This window comes from Danio rerio, chromosome 7 (genome assembly GCF_049306965.1).
Source record: "Danio rerio strain Tuebingen ecotype United States chromosome 7, GRCz12tu, whole genome shotgun sequence".
NCBI classification, from domain to species: Eukaryota; Metazoa; Chordata; class Actinopteri; order Cypriniformes; family Danionidae; genus Danio; species Danio rerio.
The window spans coordinates 20,205,605-20,232,500 of record NC_133182.1 but is presented as its reverse complement, the minus strand read 5'-3'; the positions used below and the strand labels follow the sequence as shown (position 1 = coordinate 20,232,500).

General features: G+C 35.5%; 3 protein-coding genes and 1 long non-coding RNA gene across 6 annotated transcripts in view; 3 read left to right on the top strand and 1 right to left on the bottom strand.

Annotated features, from left to right (window-relative positions):
* Positions 1 to 4,345, bottom strand: part of si:ch73-335l21.2 — a 7,663-nt gene extending 3,318 nt beyond the window's left edge. Inside the window, exons 1-2 of one of the 3 annotated variants that reach the window (XM_073905900.1) lie at positions 4,026 to 4,345; positions 3,135 to 3,169 (exon numbers count right to left, since the gene is read on the bottom strand). In XM_073905900.1, coding sequence (XP_073762001.1) covers positions 3,135 to 3,155 — 21 coding nt within the window. In that variant the 5' untranslated portion in view covers positions 3,156 to 3,169; positions 4,026 to 4,345. Of the gene's footprint in view, positions 1 to 693; positions 929 to 3,134; positions 3,170 to 4,025 lie in introns of all 3 variants that reach the window. The other 2 variants (XM_068222091.2, NM_001386653.1) reach the window with 2 other exon arrangements.
* LOC141375343 (uncharacterized) lies at positions 4,297 to 8,623 on the top strand. Its single transcript, XR_012383238.1, has 3 exons — positions 4,297 to 4,365; positions 5,346 to 6,156; positions 6,539 to 8,623. It is a non-coding gene; the product is annotated as an uncharacterized lncRNA (long non-coding RNA).
* Positions 8,624 to 10,695: 2,072 nt separating this feature from the next.
* On the top strand, positions 10,696 to 12,187 carry si:ch73-335l21.4. The gene is made up of 2 exons (NM_001386727.1): positions 10,696 to 11,222; positions 11,541 to 12,187. Exons 1-2 carry the CDS (start codon positions 10,781 to 10,783, stop codon positions 11,600 to 11,602), a joined length of 504 nt encoding a protein of 167 aa, NP_001373656.1. The 5' UTR covers positions 10,696 to 10,780; the 3' UTR covers positions 11,603 to 12,187.
* An 869-nt stretch (positions 12,188 to 13,056) lies between these two features.
* LOC110439932 (uncharacterized) lies at positions 13,057 to 16,679 on the top strand. The gene is made up of 3 exons (XM_021477767.3): positions 13,057 to 13,109; positions 13,206 to 13,264; positions 13,425 to 16,679. Exons 1-3 carry the CDS (start codon positions 13,087 to 13,089, stop codon positions 16,541 to 16,543), a joined length of 3,201 nt encoding a protein of 1,066 aa, XP_021333442.1. The 5' UTR covers positions 13,057 to 13,086; the 3' UTR covers positions 16,544 to 16,679.
* Positions 16,680 to 26,896: the final 10,217 nt, after the last annotated feature.

Below are 26,896 nucleotides of genomic sequence, written 5' to 3'. Positions count from 1 at the left end.
TGCAGTTCTGTGGGCACAAATGCCTTGTTGATGCCAGAGGTCAAAGGAGAATGACCAGACTGGTTCAAGTTGATAGAAACGCAACAGTAACTCAAATAACCACTCGTTACAACCGAGGTATCCAAAAGAGCATCTCTAAATGCACAACATGTTGAATCATGTCTGGATCTACATGGGTTACAGCAGCAGAAAACCACACTGGGTGCCACTCTTGTCAACTAAGAAGAACAGGAAACTGAGGCTACAATTTGCACAGGCTCACCAAAATTGGTCTGATGAGTCTCGATTTCTGATGCGACATTCATCCCATCATGCCATGAATGATTAAGGCAGTTCTAAAAGCAAAAGGGGATCCAACCCAGAACTAGTAAGTTGTACCTAATAAAGTGGCCAGTGAGTGTATATAGATGGGTGTAATTTTAGGGCTTAACTAGGTTAAATAGGCAATTAGACAAGTCAGCGTACAGTATAAAAGTAATTTGTTCTGTAGACAATCAGAAATATCATGCTAATTGGTGCTAATAATATTGTCCTTAAAATAGGTTTAAAATAAAAAAAACTGCTTTTAAATCAAGCCGAAATAAACAAGTAAGACTTTTTTCAGAAGAAAATATATTATATTATACTATGAAACTCCTTGCTCTGCTAAAAAACATTTGAGAAATATTTGAAAAAGAAAAAAATAAGATTCACATGAGGGGGGGAACGCTGTGGCGCAGTAGGTAGTGCTGTCGCCTCACAGGTTGCTGGTTCGAACCTCGGCTCAGTTGGCATTTCTGTGTGGAGTTTGCATGTTCTCCCTGCATTTGCGTGGATTTCCTCCAGGTGCTCCGATTTCCCCCACAGTCCAAAGACAGGTGAATTGGGTAGGCTAAATTGTCCGTTGTGTGTGTTTCCCAGAGATGAGTTGTGGCTGGAAGGGCACACGCTGCATAAAAACATGCTGGGTAAGTTGGTGGTTCATTCATTAATAAAGCGACTAAGCCAACAAGAAAATGAATAAATGAATGAAAGATTCACAGGAGAGCGAATAATTTTGACTTCAACTGTGCATATCACACAAAAATATCCTAGATATGCTCTACTTATTTGTCAGATTAAACTTGCTTAATCAGGACTCATCTAGTTTATGAATAAGTGGAACTGACCCAGTTTCACAAGTTACTTCTCTCAAGGGTAGGAGCATCAAATCATTTCTGAATGCTGAAATGTTGAGAAACTTCCTTATTGGCTTGACCTGGCATGCTTAATCACAACAGTAAAACACCAAAAAAAGTCACGTAGACTTCATGATCATGACTATTACTGCCTGTACAGCTGCATATACAGTTCATTAAATACACAATCCTAGACATGAACATAGTATATTACTGCATTTACAGCCTTCTTTCAACAGTCATGAAATGTGTAGATTACAGCACACACAAATAAGATTTATTACGACTGTTCGCTTCTAGTAAACCCTGCTGTCTGTTTTCTTATTAGTGTTGCAGTTTCAATCCAACTCTCGAGTGAATATAGTCAGAGCGACCATCACTCACAGGAGGAGCTGCCTAGCAATGCACGTCTCCACAGTATTACTAATGTCTCAGGACTGCGGAACTGCACGTAACATTTATTCAAATATAAGCGCTGCACATCTTAACATTTGCACTGTCAACGTATGCAGTTGAAGGCAAAACTATTAACCCTTCAATGAAATTGTAATGTTTTTATGACATTTTCACAGTATTTCCTGTATTTTTTTCTGAAAAAGGTTTTATTTCTTTTAGTTGCATTTAGTTTGGATGCATGAAATAAAATCTTTTTATAATTATTATTTTAAGGTCAATATTATTAGATCCCTTAAAATTTTTTAATTGGCTCCAGAACAGACCACTGTTGTCCATTGACTTGCCTAATTATCCTAACTTGCCTTGTTAACATACCTAATTAAGGCTTTAAAATTACTTTAAGCTAAATACTACATCTTGCAAAATAACCAGAAATATTATCTACTGTCATCATGGCAAAGACAAAAGAAAAATGTAATTATTAGAAATTAGTTATTTCAAATATTGTTTAAAAAAATTCTGTTAAACATAAAATGAGAAAATACAGTTTAAGTCAGAATTATTGGCCCCCCTTGAAATTTTTTGTTAAATATTTCCCAAATGATGTTTAAGAGAGCAAGGAAATTTTCACAGTATGTCTGATAATGTTTTCTTCTGGAGAAAGTCCTTTGTTTTATTTCGGCTGGAATAAAAGCAGTTTTAAATTTTTAAAAACCCTTTTAAGGTCAAAATTATTTGCCTAGTTAATCAGTTAACCTAGTTAAGCCTTTAAACGTCACTTTAAGCTGTATAGAAGTGTCTTGAAGAATTTCTGTCATCATGGCAAAGACAAAATAATTCAGTTATTAGAAATCTTCGCTCTGTTAAACAGAAATTGGGGAAACAAATTAACCGGAGGGGTTAATAATTCTGACTTCAACTATATATGTTTATTTCTTATTTCACAGAGTGGCTAATAGTTTTGCCTTCAATTTTATCTTTAGCTGAATTATGGTGCAAAACATTTATAAAAACATCACAAATAAAAAGATTTAAGGGGCTCATTTGACTTTTCACAAAATTAATATCATTTTTAAAAAATTTAAAAAACAATCTTTCATAATCTAAACCGGCAACAAAATATACAGGTCAAGTTTTTTCTGTTGAACACAAAAGAAGATATTTTGAAGAATGTTTGTGATCAATAGTCATTAACTTCTATATTATATTTTTTCTGTTGTAAATTTTTAGCGTTTTTCTTATTCATTCATTTTCTTTTCGCCTTAGTCCCTTTATTAATCTGGGGTCGTCACAGCGGAATGAACTGCCAACTTATTTAGCCTCTGTTTTACGCAGTAGATGCCCTTCCAGCTGCAACTATTCACTGGGAAACACCCATACACTCTCAATCACACACATAAACTACGACCAATTTAGCTTATTCAGTTCACCTATGCCACATGTCTTTGGGCTGGGGGGGAAACCGGAGCACCTGAGGGAAACCCACTCAAACACAGGGAGAACTAGCAAACTCCACACAGAAATGCCAACTGACCCAGCTGAGGCTCGACCTTCTTGCTGTGAGGCGAATGTGCTACTCACTGTGCCACCGCTTCCCCGCATTTTTCTTATTTTAACTGGAAAAAAGTAAAGATTGGAACCACTTCAGGGTGAGAAAATTAAACTTCTAGGGTGAACAATTGCTTTAAAATACACACTATGAACTTAACCAATGGCTAAAACAAAGAAAAGTTTTAAATGTGCATTTAGAATTGTGCAACTTAACCAAAAGTGCCGGTTTCGGTGGAAAACACTTATCAAACCCCATTATTTACTGAAATACAAATGACACACACATAAATGTATTATAAGGGGGTCGAGTTTGGTCTTAATGTTCACTTAAGAAAATTGTAATTTTGTAAAATTTTACTGAAAAAAATATGCTTTTCTTACTTAGAGGTTTTGAAACAGATCTACACAAAGAAAACTCACAATCCTGCAAGCCAGATGTAACACAAACACTGCAAAAAAACAAAAAGCTTACTTAGAATTTGTGTCTTGTTTCTAGTCCAAATATCTTAAAAATCTTAAATCAAGAAGCATTTAAGAAGAAAATGATCCTGTTTTTAGGAAAACAAGCTAAATATTCGTCCAGCTGGGTAAGCTATTTTTTATTTCAAATCGAAAACAAGATTATTTTACTTTTAAAATATTATTTATTTCCCACTAGCAGATTATTTAGCTTGTTTTAAGGAAAAACCCACTTCATTTTCTGAAAACAGGTCAATAATTTTTACTTTTCCAGAAAATCTTCTTAATTTAAGACTAGAAACAAGACAAAATTTCTAAGTAAGCTTTTTTTTTCATTATTTGAACTACAATCTGGCAGGACTGTAAGTTTTCTTTGCATAGATCTGTGCAGAAAGCAGAGCGAGTTGTTCTATTAGCTCTCCAGTTTGTAGTGCGTGAAGGAAAGGTAAAAGATTGACTCACCGTTCCAGCTCGTCTGTGTTTTTCAAGGTGAAGTGGTGTGTGGCCGTTTGAACGTGAGTCCCGAGTCCATGCTGGGTCAGTTTAAAGTCACACTTCAGAAGTTTTTGGGTGGAAAACACCTCGTGCCTAAGCTTTGTCAGTGGTTAACAGGTCTGTTTTTACTCCACACGTGTGTTTACTGCTGTCTCTTCACCTCCCCTGATGCCCTGCATTGTGTGGCAGGGGTGGGGGCTGCTTTCTCTGACATTTATTATCAAGAGAGGAGTTGGTTACTAGGAGAGGGATCAGCATGAGAGCGATTGTTGCTGCGGGATGCTGATGCTTTTGAAAAGATCTCACGGTGCTGTTGGTTTTACTTGTTTTATTTTTATGTTCTTAAAATTTAATTTGATTGTGATACAGTTCTACAATGCTCTGACAACTGGATGCAAACTAGAGTTATTAGCTAACGAAAACTAAAACATGCAAAACAATTTGACAGAAAATTTACAGCATAAATATTTCTGTAAAATTTACATCGAAAAATGTAACAGTAAAATCTTGTGACATACTGCAAAAACATTAATATTATAAAAACCTAATGTGCATAACTGATAAGAAAAAAACTCACAAGTTATTTTAAATCCACATTTTTTATTGTTTTTTTTCCACTGCAAATTTTAAGACTTTTTCTTTATCATCTCCATAAACCTTGAGTTTAACAGTGTTTTAATGTATTTATATTCAATTTTAAGGGACAGTTCGACCATAAATGAAAATTATTTCATAATTTACTTTCCCTTGGGTGATTTGAAACCTTTATGAGTGTCTTTTGTTCAGTTAAACATAAATTAAGATATTTTGAAGAATGCCATTTCCGGAAACCAATTCACTTCCATAACAAAAAAAAAAGTACTTTCAAAGCTATGTGTGCCATCAAACCAGCATTCTTTGAAATATCTTAATTTGTGTTTAACAGAAGAAAGAAACTCAAATAGGGTTTAAACAAGTGAAAGATGAGTAAACGATGAGTTTTAATTTTTATGTGAACTATCTCTTTAAAGTTTTGATTTAATTATTTGCCAAATATAACAAGGAACCTTTCTATTAAGCCTTTTATTTTAACTAAAGCATGCTTACAGTTCTATTAAAGGTTTCAAACTAAAATATTCAAATATGAGCATAAATTATTTTTATTTGTTTGATCAGCCACTTTATTAGGTACACCTTAGTACCGGGTTGGACCCCCTTTTGCCTTTAGAACTGCCTTAATCCTTCATAGCATAGATTCGACAAGGTACTGGAAATATTCCTCATAGATTTTTTGGTTCACATTGACAGGATAGCATCATGCAGTTGCTGCAGAATTGTCAGCTGCACATCCATGATGCGATTGTCCCGTTCCACAACATCGCTAAGATGCTCTATTGGATTGAGCTCTGGTGACTGTGAAGGCCATTTGAGTACAGCGAACCCATTGTCATGTTCAAGAAACCAGTCTGAAATGATTCATGCTTTGTGATATGGCGTGTTATCCTGCTGGAAGTAGCCATCAAAGATACACAGTTGTCATAAAGGGATGGACATGGTCAGCAACAATACTCAGGTAGGCTGTAGTGTTGACACGATGCTCAATTGGTACTAAAGGGCTCAAAGTGTGCCAAGAAAATATCCCCCACACCATTACACCACCAGCAGCAACCTGAACCGTTCATACAAGGCAGGATGGATCCATGCTTTCATGTTGTTGATGCCAAATTGTAATCCTACCATCCGAATGTTGCAGCAGAAATCGAGACTCATCAGACCAGGCAATGTTTTTCCAATCTTCTATTGTCCAATTTTGGTGAGCCTGTGCGGGTTCGACGTGTTGTGTTCAGAGATGCTCTTCTGCATATCTCGGTTGTAATGAGTGGTTATTTGAGTTACTCTAGTCTAGATTTTCTATCAGCTGGAACCAGTCTGGCCATTCTCCTCTGGCCTCTGGCATCAACAAGGCATTTGCACCCACAGAACTCCTGCTCACTTGATATTTTCTTCCTTTAGAACCATTCTCTGTAAACCCTAGAGATGGTTGTGTGTAAAAATTCCAGTAGATCAGCAGTTTCTGAAATACTCACCCCAGCCTGTCTGGTACCAACAACCATGCCATGTTTCACTGCATTTTTTGTCCTGTTTCTAGTCCAAATATCTAAAAATTCCTAAATCAAGAAGAATTTTCTAAACAAGCAAAACATATTGCCTTGTTTTGAGAAATATTATGCCAATATTAAGTGAGTTTTTCCTTAAAACAAGCAAAATAATCTGCCAATGGGGTAAGCAAAATAATCTTACGTCAAAGATTAATTTGCTTACCCCATTTGCAGATTATTTTGCTTGTTTTAAGGAAAAACTGACTTAATATTGGCATATTATTTCTCAAAACAAGACAATATATTTTGCTTTTCTAAAAAATGTTTCTTGATATAAGAATTTTTAGATATTTAGACTAGAAACAAGACAAAAAATCTAAGCAAGAAAAGCATTTTTTGCAGTGTTGAAGTCACTTAATTCACCTTTCCTCCCCATTCTAATGCTCGTCATGTCTACATGCCTTAATGCATTGAGTTGCTTCCATGTGATTGGCTGATTAGAAATTTGCGTTAACGATCAGTTGGACAGGTGTACCTAATAAAGTGACTGGTTAGTGTACAAAAAACTGTCATAATTGAAAATATACAAAAACATACGGTAAACTCACAATATAAATAAAACTATAAATATGTACATTTTAATAATATATCCATATTAAAATAACACTTACTGCAGAATATACAATGAAACATTAATCAAATAAAGAGAAATATAGTTGAAAAAATCATGCAAACTTTAATTTAGCATGGTCTGGAGTAAATACACCCAAACTCCTGCATTTTTCAAAGGAGTCTTAAATCAATAACTTGCACAGCTTATCTAAACCTCAACAAAATTGTCTGCTTCAGATCTGTTTTTCCTCCTAGTGGCAGTTCATAGGGGTCAGGACTCTCACTTTAAGGACAAACACAATCGAAAAAAGTCACACTAAGTTAGAAAATAACAAGGGAAGTAAATCATGACAGATTGAGTTCCTGGATGAGCTATTCTTATAAAAATTGAAAACTAAGCACAATCAAGCCAAAATAAAAAAAAAATATCTGAGTTCGAAAAGCTATTTTAAATCCACGTCTTCACTTATTAATGCTGTTCACATAAAGCTAATTAGCATATTTCACAGGAAAAACGACAGAACATTTTATAGCACATGGTTACTGTTTCACAGACAGCTATTATCTGGCATTGGAATGACTGTATAAAACTCAAACAACTGGTTGTTATTTTGGTATTGCTGAGTAAGTAAATAATTAAGAACCGACTGTCCTTCAATCTCTATTTATAACTCACAAGATAGTGTAGACTGGATGGTCACAGGTCCTGTTTTGTAGTGAGTGTTTAACAGCACGTTACTCATGGCTGTCAGTGACACATACTCTACTTTTGTTTTGTTTTTTTACAACTCAACTTTCTAACCCTAGCCCATTGTAGACGCTCTCAACTTCCTTTGACCTTTTATTGTCTCGATCACGTCTAGCATGACTCCTCTTTCAGTGTAGAAACACATGTGATATACTTGAGAAGTGACACATGTGATATGCTTGACAAATTAAGAATCAGAAACTCTACCAAATAAGAAAGCCTCTGAGAAAATATTGACAAACTGAAGCCAAAGGCATGAGATACCGTGAGTTCTGAAGAAGGATCTACAAAAGGTAAAGGAATACAAGAGAAGGGGAATACTGCGGGAAGCGCTCCGAGGAAAGGACAGCCGGCTGAAGCCAGTTTAGAGGAGAGCGGCACACCCAAGCCCATGTAAGGGAATGATGGGGAGGGAGAAAACAGGAGGGGAGTGCATTCTGGGAAATCACACCGTGTGGGGCTGAGGGCTTTTGTTTGGATAAGGCTAATAAGGAGCAGCACAGCATGTGTGTATTGTATTTCCCGAGCTGCAATCGCATGTTTATTTTTATAAAACAGTTGTTTCCTCCAAACTTACTGTAGAAAACAAAGCCACTGAGTGTGTCGTAGAGGATTCCAGTAAACTGTGTAACAGGGGAAAGGGTCATTGTACAAAAAAAGCATAGCTTGTACAAATGTGGGGGGAAAGATTTATAATTTTGTGTGTGACATGTTGAAATGAGATTTAAAAAGCTTAAATAGCCCAAAAATTAACTTTATTTTGATTTTATTCTGTCAGACCAACACAGTCCTGTATAATGTTGTTGGGTATAGTGGCATTTTATTAAAGTTTACAAAAGGACATAAATCTGATGTAAAAATAACCCCTTACGCTCAGTGGCCTCCGGGTACTGGTTTCCCCCACAGTCCGAAGACATGCACTAGGTGAATTGATTGAGCTAAATTGTCCATAGTGTATGTGTGTACTTCCTAGTCCTTCAGGTTGGGGGTTGAGCATTGGGCTAACAACCCATCTCATAAAAAAATTAGATGTTATGAAACAGGTGACACAGTGGCGCAGTAGGTAGTGCTGTTGCCTCACAGCAAGAAGGTCGCTGGGTCAAGCCTCGTCGAGTAAATTAAGTAAATTATTTATTTTAAATATTTGTCTGAACTATTCCTATAAGGTGTTCACATTTGACATAAGCTTCATTTTATTAAATCAAACTGCAGCACCTTCTCTGTCCATTTCAATAAATGTGAATGCTGCAATCCAAAACTCTGAGTAGATCATAACTAGGAGACTGAGGCCTCTGAAAACATGGGTCTAAATATATATATATATATATATATATATATATATATATATATATATATATATATAATATAAATAAATTATATATACTACACATCCGCATATATATATATATATATATATATATATATATATATATATATATATATATATATATATATATATATATATATATATATACATACAGTTGAAGTCAGAATTATTAGCACCCTTCAAATTATTTTTCTTTTTTTTAAATATTTTTCAAATTATGTGTAACAGAGCAAGGACATTTTCACTATGTGTCTGATAATATTTTTTCTTCTGAGAAATAAAATTTTCTTAGAATAAAAGCCGCTATTAATTTTTAAACACCATTTTAGGAACAAAATTATTAGCCCCTTTAAGCTATATTTTTTCTCGATAATCTACTGAACAAACCATGGTTATACAATAACTTGCCTAATTACCCTAACCTGCCTATTCACCTAATTAACCTAGTTAAGCCTTTTAATGTCACTTTAAGCTGTATAGAAGTGTCTTGAAAAATATCTAGTAAAATATTATTTACTGTCATTATGGCAAAGAGAAAATAATGCAGTTATTAGAAATGAGTTATTAAAATTATTATGTTTAGAAATGTGCTGAACAAATCTTCTCTCCGTTAAACAGAAATTGGGGAAAAAATAAACAAGCGGTCTAATAATTCAGGGGGGCTAATAATTCTGACTTCAACTGTGTGTGTGTGTGTGTGTGTGTGTGTGTGTGTGTATGTATGTATATATATATATATATGTATATATATATATATATATATATATATATATATATATATATATATATATATATATAAACAAACAAACATAGGAATGCAACAAGACAATCAAGATGTGGTCATAAAAAGTGCCCATTCTGCTTTTTCTGATCGTAATTTTGGTGTGCAAAAAAAAGTGTAGTACAAATGTTGGAAATGGATCTCCTTACAGCAGATCTTCAATTGTGTGTATGATGCATTCCTCACATTTTTCTGGTTCCTCAAAGAACTATTTAGTTAAAAGTTTTTCAAGTTTATATTAGTTTTTCTACGTTTATGATAAAAAAGTAAAGTGAAAAGGTTCTTGTGAAATGATGATGTTCTTTAAGGAGCTATTTCCACTCTTATTTTTATATGTAATGCTTGTTATAAACAATTGGGACTGGAAAGGCATCAACCACATAAAAAAATAATATATGTATTATTACGTAGCAGTGCGATATGGTTGTATATCGGCACTGGTGGGGGCACTCCCACCAGTGCCGATACATGGCCATATCGCACAGCTACGAATGTGATATTGCTCATATATATATCAGTACGGGTCTTGTTGGTCTGCTTTCAGCCATACATCAAACTTACAATAAAAAATTATAAATAAAAACCCCATTACACATTTACAACTTGCAAAAATAACAGATTTTCCTACATTACAAAACAAACCAAAAGAGAGAACCTACCTCTACACACCTTAAAACACCTAAAGGTAAGGTAAATCACCTTCATCTGATTTACTACAGCAGCTACATTTACAGGAATTCCTCCTATATGAATCTCACAATGTTGACACTTATCAAATTTCTCTTTTATGGGAATTACAGGTGTTTTCGATCATAAATCTTAACCACTAAATGGGGAATTCCTACTTTCGTTTTCCTAAAATAGTATAATAGAACAAATAAGTTAAGACACGTAGAACGGTCTGACTCAACATTTGATGAAGTGGGATCATCCGTTTCGGGGGCCAGAAACACGTTAGGGTAATGACATCACCGCGCTTGCTGCCGCAGTGACATCACTTTGTTTATAAACTTTATTCCTGTTGCTACAGACGGTTTCCCTGAGAGGGAGGGTGAGACACTCCTCCCGCCCACATGTTTTACATACACACATCCGCTTTCAGCACAGCGACTGCCTATATAATGAGTCCCCGGCGTAAGTTATTCACTTTCAATAACTCGCAAACAACAGGACAACATGTTTCCAGAATCGGAGTGCGGAATCTGCTACCGAGCTTACAACCTCGGCCGGCGGTGTCCTCGACAGCTGAGCTGCAAACACACGTTTTGCGAGAGCTGCTTGGTGACCATCGGCCGGTCTGCGGAGACTCACGAGCCCCGGATAGTGTGTCCACTGTGCCGACACTCCACGGAGATGCCGGAGGCGAGAATCAAAGACAACCTGCCGGTAGACGAGGACATTTTTGAGCGACTTGTAACCGCGGGAAGCTCTCAGGAATGTGAGGATGATGATGATGATGATGAAAACGCAGAGGAACAACATCAAGACGTCCCTTCTCCAGCCGGAGTTCCCTGTCTAGCCAGAGAGGACGTTTCCCCACCACCACGAACCCGAAAGGGACACCTGGTGAAGTGCTTAAAAAAAGTGTGGAAAAAAGTTGTCGGAGACGGGAACATAAGTGAGTATTTCACCTCGATAACCTGCTATAGGTGTCTTTTAATGTGCTTAAGGGTATATCTCACACAAAAATGAAAATCATTTACTCAGCCTCCTTCACTTGTGCCAAAATATTTTGTATTTCTTTCTTGAACATATTTAAAAGAAGGCTGAAAACCTGTAAACATTAATGACTTCCAATGGCTACAGGTTTTCAGCGTTTATCAAAATATACTTTTATCGTTTAGCAGGTGAATTTTTGGGTTAACTTGTCAATTTAGTACTTGAATTGAGTGCATCAAGAACTAATTGTCATGTGTTTTTGTTTTGTTTTTTTCAGATTGTACTATAAGTGATGCAGACTTGAGGGACCTGGCGGTTATGTCCTGCTACATGATGTGAATGACAATTTCAAGTTGCTGACCGACTCTAGTGCTGTCCTCAGACACTCATTACTGCACATTCCCAATTCACCTCTGAAAGGGAAGCTGTGGACCGCATGTTTGCACAATGTATAGTGGGACTGTCAGTGCCTTTCGGGCACATGAGGGCTGTTTGTAGCTGGGTGTGACTCGTCACCATAACAGACATGTGAGGTTGTTGCAAAACAACCCATAAACACAGCAACAGCACATGTTAAAATCATTTTTGGCTGAAATGAACCACACTGCCAGTAGACGTGTTTGTGGTGCTCTTTTTGCTGTTACAAAATCCTGGAACACATTCCCAATGACTTTTCTGTCTTGAAATGTAAAATATTCTAATTCATTGTTATGAAATGTTGTATTTATTGTATCTTTTAATTTGTTTAATTAAGGAGTTTTTCAGTATTACATTTGTATCAAATGATTGTGCCTAAATTATGTGTCATTTTTAAACTCGTTTCATGATCACAAATGATTTTTTAATATTAGATTTTTATAAAGTTAAAATATTGAATTACTGTATAATGCTACATTTGTACCAAATAAATATTTTTAAACTACATATACAAGTTTACCGTGTGTGTGTATAAATAATTTTATATTAGTTACTTAATTCATTCATTTTCTTTTCGACTGAGTCTCTTTATTTATCTGGGGTCACCACAGCGGAATAAACCATCAACTTATCCAACACGTTTTACACCGCAAATGTCCAGCTGCAACTCAACACCCATACACTCTTTCATTCACACACATACACTACGGCCAATTTAGCTTTTTCAATTCACCTGTACCGCATGTCTTTGTCAAGTGAAACAGGAGCAACCCACGCAAACACGAGGAGAACATGCAAACTACACACAGAAATGCCAACTGATCCAGCATGGGCTTGAATCAGCGACCTTCATGCTGTGAGGCAATTGTGCTACCCACTGCGCTACCATGATGCCTTATTTAATTATAAATAGTTATATATTTTACTCCACATGCCGATAAATGTAAAAGTGATATCCTGTTCCCATGAATCTAAACACTCTTGTTTGGTTGTCAGGTTCTCATACACCTCTATAAACCGAACACATGCTCGTGCATAAACTCCATTTTCTTGTAGTAAAAAACAGGGTCTGGTACACAAAAACAACCATAGTATATATTTGAAATATTATTGCACATAAAGTGCATTTTCAAAAGTTTACCATCTCCATAAGCGGTTTTTGTCATGTAAATGAACAGCTGTTAAAAAGTGCTCATTTTTATTTGACGCTGTGCAAATGTACACAACTGAAATCAATAAAAATAAGCATATGGGCAATTCTGCATGCACTTAGCTCTAAATGCATTCAGGTGGGCCTCATTATGATGAACAAAGTTGATCAACAATGTCAGTGTTTCAGGTAAGGCCACATTAATAGGGTCATTTTGAGCAGGTGTGACAAAAACTTGCACTATAGAGCTTTAAACATGTCTCATCATTGCTTTCTGAGGTAAGCATTTACATTCCATTTCAGTGTAACAGTTTATAGAGGTTTGGTTCTGTTGTTATGTAAGTAAAATCTTAAAATGAACCTGTTTTTATACAGATTGCTGTTGGTTTGTTTGACTCACTCTGTTGTTGGGTGTTTTCCTGGACTGTCTTTTGGTAAGATGTGGTTACAAGTATTATTGGAATAATTTGTTGCGTCAAATCAAGTATTTTTGTGTAAAGTATGAACTAAAGTGTCAAATTAAAACTGATAGGAATATTTATTTTATAATATTGATAACTAAATGTATTGTTGGTTTATTGCCAATCCATTTAGGAGACATCGCTGGAAATGAACCAAAGATCAAATTGCAAGCACTGGAAGTTTTCAACATTGCTGATTCTTCCATCCAAAAGCCAATAAAAGGCACTCTACTAAACAATTTAGTACAGTTTAACAGCAAATATCAGTGGCCCAGAGTCAACTCAGCCCCATACAGTCAGAAAAGCGATGGCAATGCCAAAAACCCAAGCTTTAGACTTACTGAACCAAAAGATCCTGCATATGTTATGAATTACCAAAATAAGATCTTGTCCAGCAGCAGAAATAATCCTGTTGATTTGTCTAGCGTCAAATATAATAAAGGACATGATGCCAAAACAAGCTATGCTTTCCAAACAGTCCAACAGGAACTCAATCCCTTCACAGGGAGCCAATGGAGCTCTAGTGATACAAATCTGGGCTTAAGGCTGGTGAAGATAGAAGGTCCGGTGGACAGAATGCATGCAGGAAATGTGTATAGATCTGAGACATTTGGATATCAGCCTATTTCTAAATCAGAAATGCATTCAGGCAGTCAACAACCATTACGACTCAATGAACCCTATTTGAGGGAAGATATCTCCGTCCAACCAGCACATGCTGAAAGAATCTCATCTAATTACATGTCCAGAAGCTCCAATGCAAACCATAATATGAGGTTCAAAAGTGATGCAAATGCCATGTTTGATCAATCCAATCAAAATGGGCCGAGGAGGGTCATGCCAATTATAGAAGATTTATCTTTTCTAGAAGCAAATCAACAAGTGCACAAATCATCGCCACATGTTTTTTCTGCTGGGACTGCAGCCCTTTCTCAAACTTCCCTGGGGAATGTGAGAGATTCATCTCTTTCTAAGATTCCCACAGTTCCAAGACTAATACCTTTAGTTGCAAAAAGGCCAAATTCAAATAGAGGTGACCTAATCTTTCCTTTAAAAAAACTTGTGATGTTTTCCTCTGAGCCTGATCAGATGAAGCATTCAGATTCTAGAAGGGTCACCATTCCACAAGCAAATCCACAAAACAGCTTAGAGTATGGAAATACGAAGTCTTATACAAACAGCTACACCCTAAAGGACATTCAATTGACTTCTGCGCAAAATGGTTACCAAAACATTGGACAAAGTTATCAGGATGTTGAACCTATTCAAACACGTCACACTCAGAAGTATGATGAAGTGGCTTCAGGTTTATCTGTTGACATCCCGTCAACAACCAATGGTGTCCTTTCTTACAAACAATTTCTGTCAGATGAGAATAACATCCGAAGCCAGCTTTCTGCATTATCTAAACCATCAATGCAAGGCACGTATTTGACCTCCCAAATACAGTTTCCAAAGAACACTGTGTTATTTTTGGAACGTGATAAGAGTGTTAATCTACCAGACATCACAAATGATTCACTAATGAAGACAAGTCAGCATAGCACGCGGCATAGGACGGATCTGAATCCTTCAGGCCAAAGTATAACCCATTCGTTATTTGTTAAAAAGTTTCCGGTGCCAAGTCTCGTGCCAGGCAACACTATAAAGAGTGCTTACAGTGTTAGTCCATCCGCGTCTGGCACATATAAAGATTCAGCTGTATCCACAGATCAAAACCATCCATACTATATATCTCCTAAAAAGCCATATGCTTTTAAAGGTTTTGTCCCAACATCTCTACAAAAATCCAAAGTGCACTTTGAACAGAAACCTATCACAAACTCTTTATTGAATATGCAATATGTTGCTGCTCATCCAAGTACCATTCAAGAGCCCTTAATTTCTGACCAGTTTAAAAAAATGCTTTTCCAGTTTGAGGACTTCAAAACAAGCCAAGACAAACAACCAGATCCTGATCTGACAGACTCCTTTAATAACAGACTACAGCTCTCCTTTAAAGAGGGTGGAAGTAACATGAAGTATGATGTTCAAGGTCAAGCTGAAGCCAGGAGTGGCACTGAATCTTCAAATAATGGAGCAGCTTTTCTGCAAAAACACCTTAAAAAGGCATACAAGGAATTACCACTTGAGGAAGTTCAGTCAGAAACATCCAAGAGGTGGACTTCAGCCTTACACAACCTAAGTCAAATGCCAAAAGTGGGATCCTCCATCAGCAGGTTTGTTGGTTCTAATGCACACTTCTCAACCACTAAATTTTCCAACAATCATGAGAATCCTAAATCAGAGATTATTCAACCAATTTACAAGACTCCTCTTATTAACAAAGCAGTTGCTGTTGTCCATCCAATTCACATGTATAAATACAAGGAACCGGAAGCTCCATTAAATTCAGCTAAGGAAATTCTGGGGAATAGAAACCCAGCTGAAGTAACCCAATCAGATATTAGTGAAAATGCCATGAGATCAAGTCCGACAAGTAGTGTTGTGATTGGGAAGCTGGTTGAAGTTACAGAAAAAGGAAAAGGATCTGGAGAAAATTCATACTTTCAAAATTCTTATTCAGCGCCATTTACTCAATCTACATCATACAGATCTACTCATCTAAAGAGTCACAAAGTGAATAGATTTTCCACTATATACAGATCTACTATTAAACAGTTTGACCCGATAAATGAAACAAACATTGACTTCTATGCTATTGACGCATCCCAGTCATCAAGTCCCACAAGCAGCTTTGTAATCGGACGGTTAATCAATACCTTTAACAATGCCTCCACCAAAACAAATCCCAAAGCATCTTCAACAAAAACGGCTCTGAACAGTTTTAAGCCATTTCGATTTTCAGATATAGCTGGTAGTGCTTCTTTCACTAATGCTAAGCTACATTCTGCTGCCATCACGCCAAAGGAAGTTGCGGATGTCACAAGAGTTTCAAACCACTCTGATTCAACAGTGATGGCGGAAATTATTGACAGCTCCTCTGTGATCTCAACATTAAAAATCGAAGATGATGTTCAAAGCCCGGTGAGTTTCAGTGTCTCTGAGTTTCTGCCAACAGCTGCAATAGACATCAGCATGGAGTCTCGGTCATCATTTACAGAAGAATATTCTCCATCTCAAACAAATTCACAGCTGAATCATTCAAAAGTGGATACTCATTCATTTTATGAGGGAACTTTGATGCCAGATATTACTACCACTTCGGTCTCAGTTACCTCAGATGTAGACTGGCTTTTTTTAAATTTGTGAGGTTAACTTGTACAGTATGAACGTCAATGGTAAACGTCTTTAGCAGACGGCAGCTTGAAGTGTTTCTCTGTTCTGTAGGTAGATGGCGCCAGATCTGTTGTCACGTTCATTTTGCATTAAATGTAATGAATGTAAATTCTGAGCTTCGTTGTTGTTGTTGTTGTTGTTGTTTTTTCATTACCTCCCATGTTTACCTCCCAACAGCATATGATGTTGGGAGAAATATTAATTATACTTAAATATTACTTATTTCTTGCTTGTATATTTACTTTTGTCATGCAATATAAGCTTATTATGATTTTTAGGTGTCAAAAAGTAATATTTGCACTCAAATTTAGATAATAAAAACCATTTTTGCAGTCAAACTGCTCAAATCATATTGCATAAAAAGTCTAAATTGAAGTTCCAAAATTGACATTTCTGAGTGTTGCAGACAAACTATGATGTTGTTTGAGCTGTTTAGGATAAAACAATTTTAACTTCCCATTTTAACATTAATTTATTTTTCTTTAATTTTAGTATTGAGATTAGTACTATACATTTTTTAAATACAATTACTAGTGTTTTTTAGTTTAAAGAAGTGTTTATGTAACCGGTTCTGCATTGTACTGTCTAATTTTTAAGTGGGAGAACTAGACTGATCAGAAGTTGTGACTGCTCTTTAATCTCACTCCTCTCCTGTGTGCAGTCAGTGCAGAAAGAGAAAGTGCAGCGCATTTAGCATTCACATGTTTCAATTAGAAAAAAAAAAAAAATAAAATCCTCAATTTAAGGGAAAACAAAAATAACAAAGGAAATGTAGAAAATAGAGTTTTAAATATTATTTAAACATTAAAACTACATTTTTAAAGGTAGAGCAGAAAAGGAAGAGGCTGGTGCAAAACAGGAAGTTAAAACTAAAGCTTCTCTGGAGATTTAAAGGAGAAGACTCAAACACTAATACACTTCAGTTAATACTTAACACACATTTTGTGTAATTCTATAAATAAAGTGAGCAATTCTTTCCATGCCTGTTACACTTACTAGTAACTGGATGTATCACATCAGGGACTATACTGTGGTATAAATAAAAATGATAGTAATAAGGACGCAAAAGATATCTAAGACAGGTTTTTATTAAATCCACTAGTAGGTTTTGTCAACAGAATTGATGGTTATCATGTGGATTTTTTTTCCTCCACTAAAAGTAAATAAGACTAATTAAATGTAAATATTATATTTAACAAAGATTAATGTTTTAGAAGTATGTGTATTCATTCATTTTCCTTCGGTTTAGTCCCTTTATTCATCAGGGGTCACCACAGCGGCATGAACCGCCAACTTATCCAGCATATCTTTTACAGAGCTGATGCCCTTCGAGCTGAAACCCAGAAACATCCATTTACACTCATTCACACACATATATTACAGCCAGTTTAGTTTATTCAAGTCACCTGCATTAAAAAAATAAATAAATAAAGATTACTGCTGCTTGTTCAAACTACCTGTTTAAAATAAACTGAAACAACACAATTCTTGTCATTTCTTTGGCCAATATATTTGTTTTATGTTCAGTCCACTTCAATTTGTAAACCATTAAGTTAACTCAAGCGTTTGCGTTGGGACAACATGAAGAAATTGTGTTGGTCCGACTACCTGGTTAGGGGAGTTCCCATTAGGCTTTGCGTGGGATTGAATAAAGTGAAGAAAATGTTGACAATAAAAGTAATCTTAGGTGTTTAAAGTTATTAAAAAGACTTGTTCAAATTTAATCCTCACTTTAGTTGGAAGATTTAGAAGATTTTCGTGTAATGTTTTGAGATTACCACCTTGAAGAAGCACCCATGCTTTGAGTGTTGGCAGTTTAATTAGCAAAATAAAAAATAATAAACTGCAGTTTGTTGCTTTGCTTAATGAACAATAACTGTCCTAAAATTAGTCTCAATCAACTGTATTTGTAACTAATAAAATATGCTTAAATGGCTCTTTTAGTTTATTCAGGATAACTTCAAGTGAAACTAAGAGACTTCAAAATGTACAACAAATAATAGACATACACAATATTATCAGTCCTTTCAGTTTAAGTAAAATAAAATACAAATGCATTTAAACTTTTATTTGATAAATACATGTTGGATTACTTCAGTTGCATTTAATTGTGTAAATAGTTTGTTTTAGTTGGCGCTAAACAAATTTATTGGATGGAAATCCTGCTCTCAATTAAATTGAGTTCATCCAAAGAGTTATATTTTCAGAGTGAATCTTTTCCCATTAGACAGTCTTTGGACTGTGGAGAAAACCAGCGCACCCGAAGAAAACCCACACAAACATGGGGAGAACATGTAAACTCCACACAGAAATGCCAACTAACCCAGCCGGGACTTGAACCAGTGACCTTCTTGCTGTGAGGCGACAGTGTTAACCACTAAGCCACCATGTCATCCCAGAAGTATGTTTAATTCATTAATTTTAAATCATTTAGTTAACAAAAGTTAATAACCGTTTCAAATATCCCATTATTTAATGCACTAACTAACAATGTATTACAATAATTTCCTTAATTAATAGACTTTGTTAATAATTAATGAAAACAACAGTTAACAACATCTCAAGTGCCTTAATATTAAAAGTTACGAGTTAAATTTTTAAGATGCATTGGTAAATATGAAAATGAATTTACATTTTTTTTAAAATCTTAATATTTTTCATTGTTCACTGAAGGTCTTGTTAGTTAAAGCATTCACTATTAATAAGCAATATGTTTGCTATAGTATTTCAGTCTTTGTTTATTTTTTATTTTGCAGCATCATATCATTATGACCATATTCATCTTTTTTAGTCATTTTACTATATAATTTATGAGCGATGAACATGTTCTATATAAGTGATCTAGTTTAGAAAAAATTATATGACTATAATAATAATAGCTAATAGCTAGGCCCACATAGAATCTGCGCGCACAAAATTCAGCAGATTTTCTGCAGACTTTTAGTCCATCAGTGATTTTGTTTATTTACTTAAATAAACGTGTTTACATTTATATTTATTCAGGTTTTTAAATAATTTCAGTATAATTATTGACTAATATGAAAATGTTTATATGATTCATTTACAATACAGTTTGTAAAGTAAAATTTTCTTACTTTAAGTAGACATATTAAATGAGAGACTTGCTTTGTTTACTAAATAAAGTGGATCTAATTGGATTTGCACAGTAAACATTAAATAAAAGTTTTTTTAAAAGTTAATTTTTACTTCATATATAAATTTTTTAGTTATGATACTTCCATAATCATTCCGCATAAATCCGCAGATTTTTCAAACAATTCTCAGAAGAAATAGCAAAAAAAGTCAGCAGATTCTGTCTGGCCCTTTTTTTTTTACTGACCTTAATATTTTCTTATATATTAAGACGCAAGCCTTTATAGTGTATGATGACGGCGTGAATCAAGCAAACATCAAAGCACAATTTTACTTTTCAAACATATTTCCAATTTTATTTCAGTGTTTGTGCCCTTGATAGCCAGCAGATGGTGTGTGTGTACTGCGGATGCCTCTCTCACAAGGTTCTTGAGTTCATTGTGAAGTTGCGTATTGTTTAATTAGGACTAAAACTGCTTTAAAATAGAAGTGCATTTAAACAAGCTGCAAGCAATCAATTATCTTCCTGACCTCACTTGCATACATAGGACATATATAGGATATTGAACAATTTATCCCTGATCAAAAAACACCATGATCCTAAATGACAGTAACGCTCTTGCTTCTACAATAGCCTAGTATTAAAGCTATTGTATGAATGACCCCTAACCTTTTCCCATTAGAAAGGCCTGAGCAAAGAAAAATCCCCTTGTCTACGCCCCATCCACACTGTCCCAGCATGAGGCCGGCGCAGAGAGAAAAAAAACTGAGGGCTCTTCTGTCAATCATGACTACATACATTGTACAGCAGATTACCACACTCCCCCTTAAATGCTTTGAACATGGAACATTCCACTTCCCTGGGAAGTTTGCAGTTGAAAACTACTCTTTTGATGAAAAAAATGGTCAAATGTTTGCTGTTTTTAACAAACTAATATCACAAGAATGTTGAAATATATGCATGTATGTGCGTTGAACACGTTGCATTCTGTCGCTTTCTCACTCAAGCTGTTTCGCTCCTCCGTTCCTCCCTCATCTCCCCCTCCTCTATCTGTGTCTGAATTCTGTAGCATGTGTCTGTGGGTTCTCAGGAAGCTCTTGGGGAAAATAAAATGTAGAGGCCCCGCAGTGACGTGACCCTCCCCGCTCTCTTCCCGCTCTGCTATTCACACTCTGTACAGCCAATCTTAGGGTACAGGGAGTCTTTTTGTTTGGATGTGGAGCCAACAGTCTCAACCATAGCTTTAGGCTCAACCATTCAGGAAGAACCTCCAAATCTCATCTGAGCTTTAAAAGAAACCGGTAGCACTTTACAAGAAGTTCCCATTTGTCAATGCACAAGCTAACAATGCACACTGCGTTTCACTGTTAGTGAATGTTGGTTCAGCTTTTGAACTAATGATTACTTTTTACCTTCATCAGAAGTAACCTTTCTGTTTGGAAAATCTTTTAAAGGTTTAATATTTTTAATGATTGGATTTGGATTTTGAATTTTCTCCCTGAAGGGCAATTTGGTTTACAGCAATAGCCAACAGTTAACAGCAACAGGTCACACCCAAAAAACATAGAAGTAACATAAAACAATAATATTAATCATAATCAAGTAAAGAAAGAAAAAAACATACAACTTAGAGCTTGTTATGTAACCTAACTCAGTTGGAACAAATGAATGCAAATACAGGCCCGTAGCCAGGAGGGGTCGGGTGGTTTGGAAGGCCCACCACTCACTTACAAAGGTCCAGAATTTGTCTCGCACTGTAAAACCATGTAAAAGTGAAAGTAACTCAAACCATTGAAGGAAACCGATTGCAACAAACCATTTACGTTCAAAAAATTATCCTAATGAGTACTGTAAACTTAATTGATTTGAGTAAATGAAGCAATTTGAGCACAGTAAAACTTAATAAATGAAGAGAACTCAAACTGAGTACTGTAAAACCCAATAAGTTAAGGCTTAATAACTTAAACCGTTTGAGGAAAACGATTGCTACAAACTATTTGAGTTACAAAGACTAATCTACATGAGTACTGTAAACTTAATTCATTTAAGTTGAGGTAATGAGGTATTTAATTAACTGATTACCTTTAAAACTGAGTTCAAAACTCTTTTCAAATAAGTAGAATTAACTTTCAGTCGATTTTGAGTTAACTACACTCATTTCATTTGATAAAGTTGACTGTTAGGTTTGACGATGCATTCATGTGCTTATTTGTCCTATTTTGACTGCTATGCCATCACAAATAGCAAAAATAACCCACTGAAAAAGGCTTTAAGACCAAGCGGAATCCTAGTGTGACTTAGTTAATCAGTTTTAGCCAAGAAAACATCTGACATAAGTGAAGTCATCTTTCACTATAGTATTGTTTTTTTTTGTATTGCTAATTGAGAAAATATTTGACAAGTAACCTTTATTCTAAATCATCAAAACATGTGGTTATGGTGACCATCCAACAAGCTAATTCAGTTACAAATAGTGCTTAAAATGTCTAGACCTTAATTCGGTATTTAAATCTTATACATAAATAGAAAATGAGTCGAATAACTGCGAAAAGCTCCACTTTTTTGAGAAAAAAGAACCACCCATTTCACCAGGCTGGCAACAGGCCTGAAAAATCTGTTGGACCTTGCCTGTCTAAAATAAGTATACCTTCTGCCTGACGGCAGGAGGCTAAACTTTGAATAAAGTAGATGGTTTTCATCAGTTAAAATGGACATATCCCTCTTTATGACTCATAATCACCTCATACACGTGTCCAATACTAATAAGATTTGTGCCCAAGAGCTTTTGAGATAGATAAATAATTTTGAATATGTCTGTTTTTACTTGTCAACCTCAAAGTTGGGTTTATTTATGAACTAATTTCAAAAGGATCACGTGTAGGATTACCCTATCTGTTTTTTTACTACTACAGCAGGGGAGTTTTCGAGATCTACCTGAGCTCAAACTCCCCTCGCGCCCTGCAACGAGAGGGCGCCCCGGGCTCGAGTATCTTATGAGCTCAGGGCTCTCTCCCAGGACAGCATGCCAAACAATAAACAATCATTAAGTGTGAACACTTGAATTACCACACCAGCATGTCACTGCAAAAGTTATAAGAGACTCAGTAAATAAAATAAAATAAATTGTATTTTAGCTGGACAGTGGCGTAGTGGGTAGCTCGATCGCCTCACAGCAAGAAGGTCGCTGGTTCGAGCCTCAGCTGGGTCAGTTGTTGTTTCTGTGTGGTGTTTCCTCTGAGTGCCCCAGTCTTCCCCACAAGTTCAAAGAAATGTACAGGTGAATTGGGTAAGCTAAATTGTCTGACGTGTATGTGTATGAACGAGTGTATGAATGTTTCCCAGTGATGGGTTGCAGCTGAAAGGGCATCCGCTGCATAAAACATATGCTGGATAAGTTTAGATTAATAAAGGGACTAAGCCAAAAAGAAAATGAATTAATGAATGAAATTATATTTTAATGATAATACTTAATATTTTACCTCAATAAAACTTTAATATTTTGTATTTTGTTTTCTTTTGTTTGTGTGATCAAATAGGCTAACTAAAATTAGGAAATAAAAACTACAAAGTTTCCATGCCAAATAACTAATGTTCATGTTTTTATAGATATCGATATTTTATCTCTAGAAAGTCTGAAATTTCATCTCACAATTCAGACTTTTAATTCTGATATTTGACTTTTTTAAATTTGGCTTTTGTCCCCACAATTGCTAATTTACAAAGACTTTCTAAATTTTGAATTTAATTCTGACTAAATTTTGCAATTCTTTGGTCAAGTTATAACTCAAATTGTTGAATACATGAGCAATTCCATGAAAATGTCAACCTTGCCATGAAAAAATTACGTTTTCACCAAAATATCGAAATCATTTGTACGTTTTTTGTGTGAGCAAGTATTTTACATGCTTTAAAAATACTCACGTACGTACCCCTCACTTTTAGAGACAGACAGATTTAGAAACAGGTAAATAATAATTATATTAACGTAAACTTTTAGATCTCATACAGCTGTCCCTCCACTTTTAAAATGTTGGCTATACGTCCCTGATAACGCATGTTTATTTTCCTCATTTAAAACATAAAAAATGTTTACAGATTGATATTTGTCTGCTCCCACAACTCTGTGGTTAGTTGTTTTAGAAAATATAGACAAATGTTTCAATATAAAGTTAACATAAACTTTCTCTGTGAAATTACGTTTTAAGATTTTACTACAAATGTCACACCCATACCGCTGGAATTGCTCACATACCTGCAAACTCAACACTTACCTTTTTAAATGTTTTTTTTTTTATTTTTATTTTGCGAGCTGGCGATGAAACCTTTTAGTGAAGCTCTACCATGGTTTCACTGTCTTGCAGTAAGAAGCGTGTTGTAAACATGATGATATCCTAAATGGCTGTTTCTTTGGCACATGAGAGAGATCAAGATACATGGAGGGTGAAGTAAGTTGGCAACAGAAAATGGTCAGAAAAGAAAGCTGTTTTCGTTTAACGATAATGACAGGGTATTAAAATGCATTAAAACATAATTACCCTCCATGCTGTGGGCGATGAGTACACACAGCAAAGCTACTGTTCCCAATCAACCTGAGTCTGCTGAACTTTGCTTGTACTCAACTCTAACGACTGAACAATCAATGAGCTTAATGGATTCAACACATTACTGAGTACAACTGTGCCACATTTAAATCTATGAGAACAACAGGGAAAACAGAAAAGAGAGCATTAGCTAAACTGTAATGCAGAATTAGACTGTTATGATAACCAAGACTATGTCTGTCTCAGTCTCTTTATTCTCAAGCACACACTCACTTCCTGCCTCACTGAGCCAAAAGGGAAGTAATAAAGCAGGAAGACTTCCTGCAGTATAGCCTAGTTTAGCTGTGAGAGAAGATGTTTCCAGGCAAAAGCTGTTAGCAGGCTCATAAAATTAGCATAAGGTTAAGGGTAACAACTCTGAGGCAGAATTACACCTGTTACTGGACTAGGAAAAAATGTATTTTAACTCAACAGATGTAAACCAGGGGAGCAACAAAAATATGCAGCTTATTTAGCACATTTATCTGATGCTGGTGCGTCAAGTTTGTTTGCAAGAACAATATGTACGAACACAATAGCTGTTTTAACCACTGCATGTGTGGAATTCAAAACTAATTTAGTCAATGCTATGTAATAATATCTTCATAGACTGATGTTCACTATCCGTCCTGTAACCATAAGAAGCTTTATGTTCACTTACTTTGATAAACAATGCAGCATTTGCTGTATTTCGCTCTCCTGATGTGTCATGACTGACGAAATGGCGCCTCAGTTCAAAAGGCGGCAAATGTGTGAACACGTTCTTTACCTACTAGCTAACGTCGGAAATTAACATGAATGAATATCACACCTTTCACACAATGGCCCGTGTTTTTTAATCACTGGAAGATCACGTTTGCTTGTAAACAATATGTAATACATTGTAAACTATTTAACGAACTGAAGTAAATGTTAAAATATTAGTTTAAGGTATTATTAAACCTGTGTGGTGCTCAGCTTGCATACTTTCTACATTTGTGTTGTCTAAAAATATTACCAATTGGATTTAATACTGCATGCTCAACTGCATAGCTTTAGTATTATCTGCAACATAGTCTTATCATTAGGAATTGGGATTTAGCCTGATTTATAACATTATAACATTTAAAACAAACGTTTTGGTAGTGACAATATTTCATTTAGATTTCTCCACCATAAGTGTGACTCAAATCAAATCATTTTTAAATTATGTTGATAAAATAATAATTTATTTATCAAGTTTCAATTAAATAGATTAAAAGTGAACATTGCAAACTGATATGTTATAATTTGTATATTGCACGCTCAGGAGATGTGAAATTGCCCATTTGTATTTGTGTGGGTGCTTACATATTTGGAAGACCCAAATGTTATTAAAACAAAGCTTGTATACATACAAGGCCTAAATATTTTGGAGTGCTTTAAATATAGTATCATGTATCTGAAACAAGCTTGAGGCTAAGTTTTGTATTAAGTAGCATATTTTACTCTAAAATGACACTGTAAAATAAATAAAGGTCACCTGCAGACTAAAACTGGGATCTTGTTTCATTTTTGTTTACAATCATTAAATGATTAAATGCTCAAGTATTCTTACCTCTAACACACACACACTCTCTCCTGCTGGTGGCAGATATGTAAATGGCTGCGGCTGCCAGATGCTGATACATTCAGGTTTTGACAAGATTTTTCTCGCTTCTTTTCATGTCTGAAGTTCAAAAGTCTTGCATTACTATCCTGCATCCTTCAGTGTTGTGCTGAGCCACAGGCCCTGGGGAAAAAACACTGAAACTACACACACATGTGGATCACAAGCAGGTCACGGGTGGAGACGCCTTCACTTCTGTTTGTTTCAGCATGGAGCAAAGGCCGTCAGGTTTTTTTTTCTGCATGTGCTGCTGATGTGAGCAGTAATACAAACTGCTGTTGCATAGCAAGTGTTTCATGCAGAGTTTTACTTCGCCTTGTCCTGAAGCCACCGTGTGCACTCTTGCAGTAACAGGCCACCCATGAATATCTGCCCTACAGACGGTCAGTCTTCCTCCAGTGTCAGTGTGTGTGCATAACAAGTTGAAACCAGACCTTCTGAATAAAGATCTCTTTTGTGCTGGAGAATTGTGCATGAAAAATGTGTGGAATGACCCTCAAGACTCTGTATGCTGCTGTAGGTATCAGCTCTGGGAAAAGTTAGACAGTTTGCTATTCATAGACGTAGGACTTGTGATACTGTTTCCACACTGTCTGCCTATATGGAGAGGACATTGGATGCATGACAAGACACACTAGGGAGGCTGGTTACTGTCGGGAGCAAAATATAAAGACAGTAATTGTTAGATAAAGCTTAATAATTTCACAATTGTAGTATACATGATAACGTCACAATTCTAAGAAACAGTTACAATTTTAAGAAACCATTTCGCACAGTTTCAACCTCTTACAGAAAAGGCTTTTGAATAGAGACTGGATTAAAAGGGATTTTGAGTCTTCTCTCTTTATATATATATATATATATATATATATATATATATATATATATATATATATATATATATATATATATATATATATATATATATATATATGTGTGTGTGTGTGTGTGTGTGTTTCATATATGTGTAATGGAGTGTGCAAACTTTTCAATACCTGAACTTCTAATACCATTTAAAATAATGT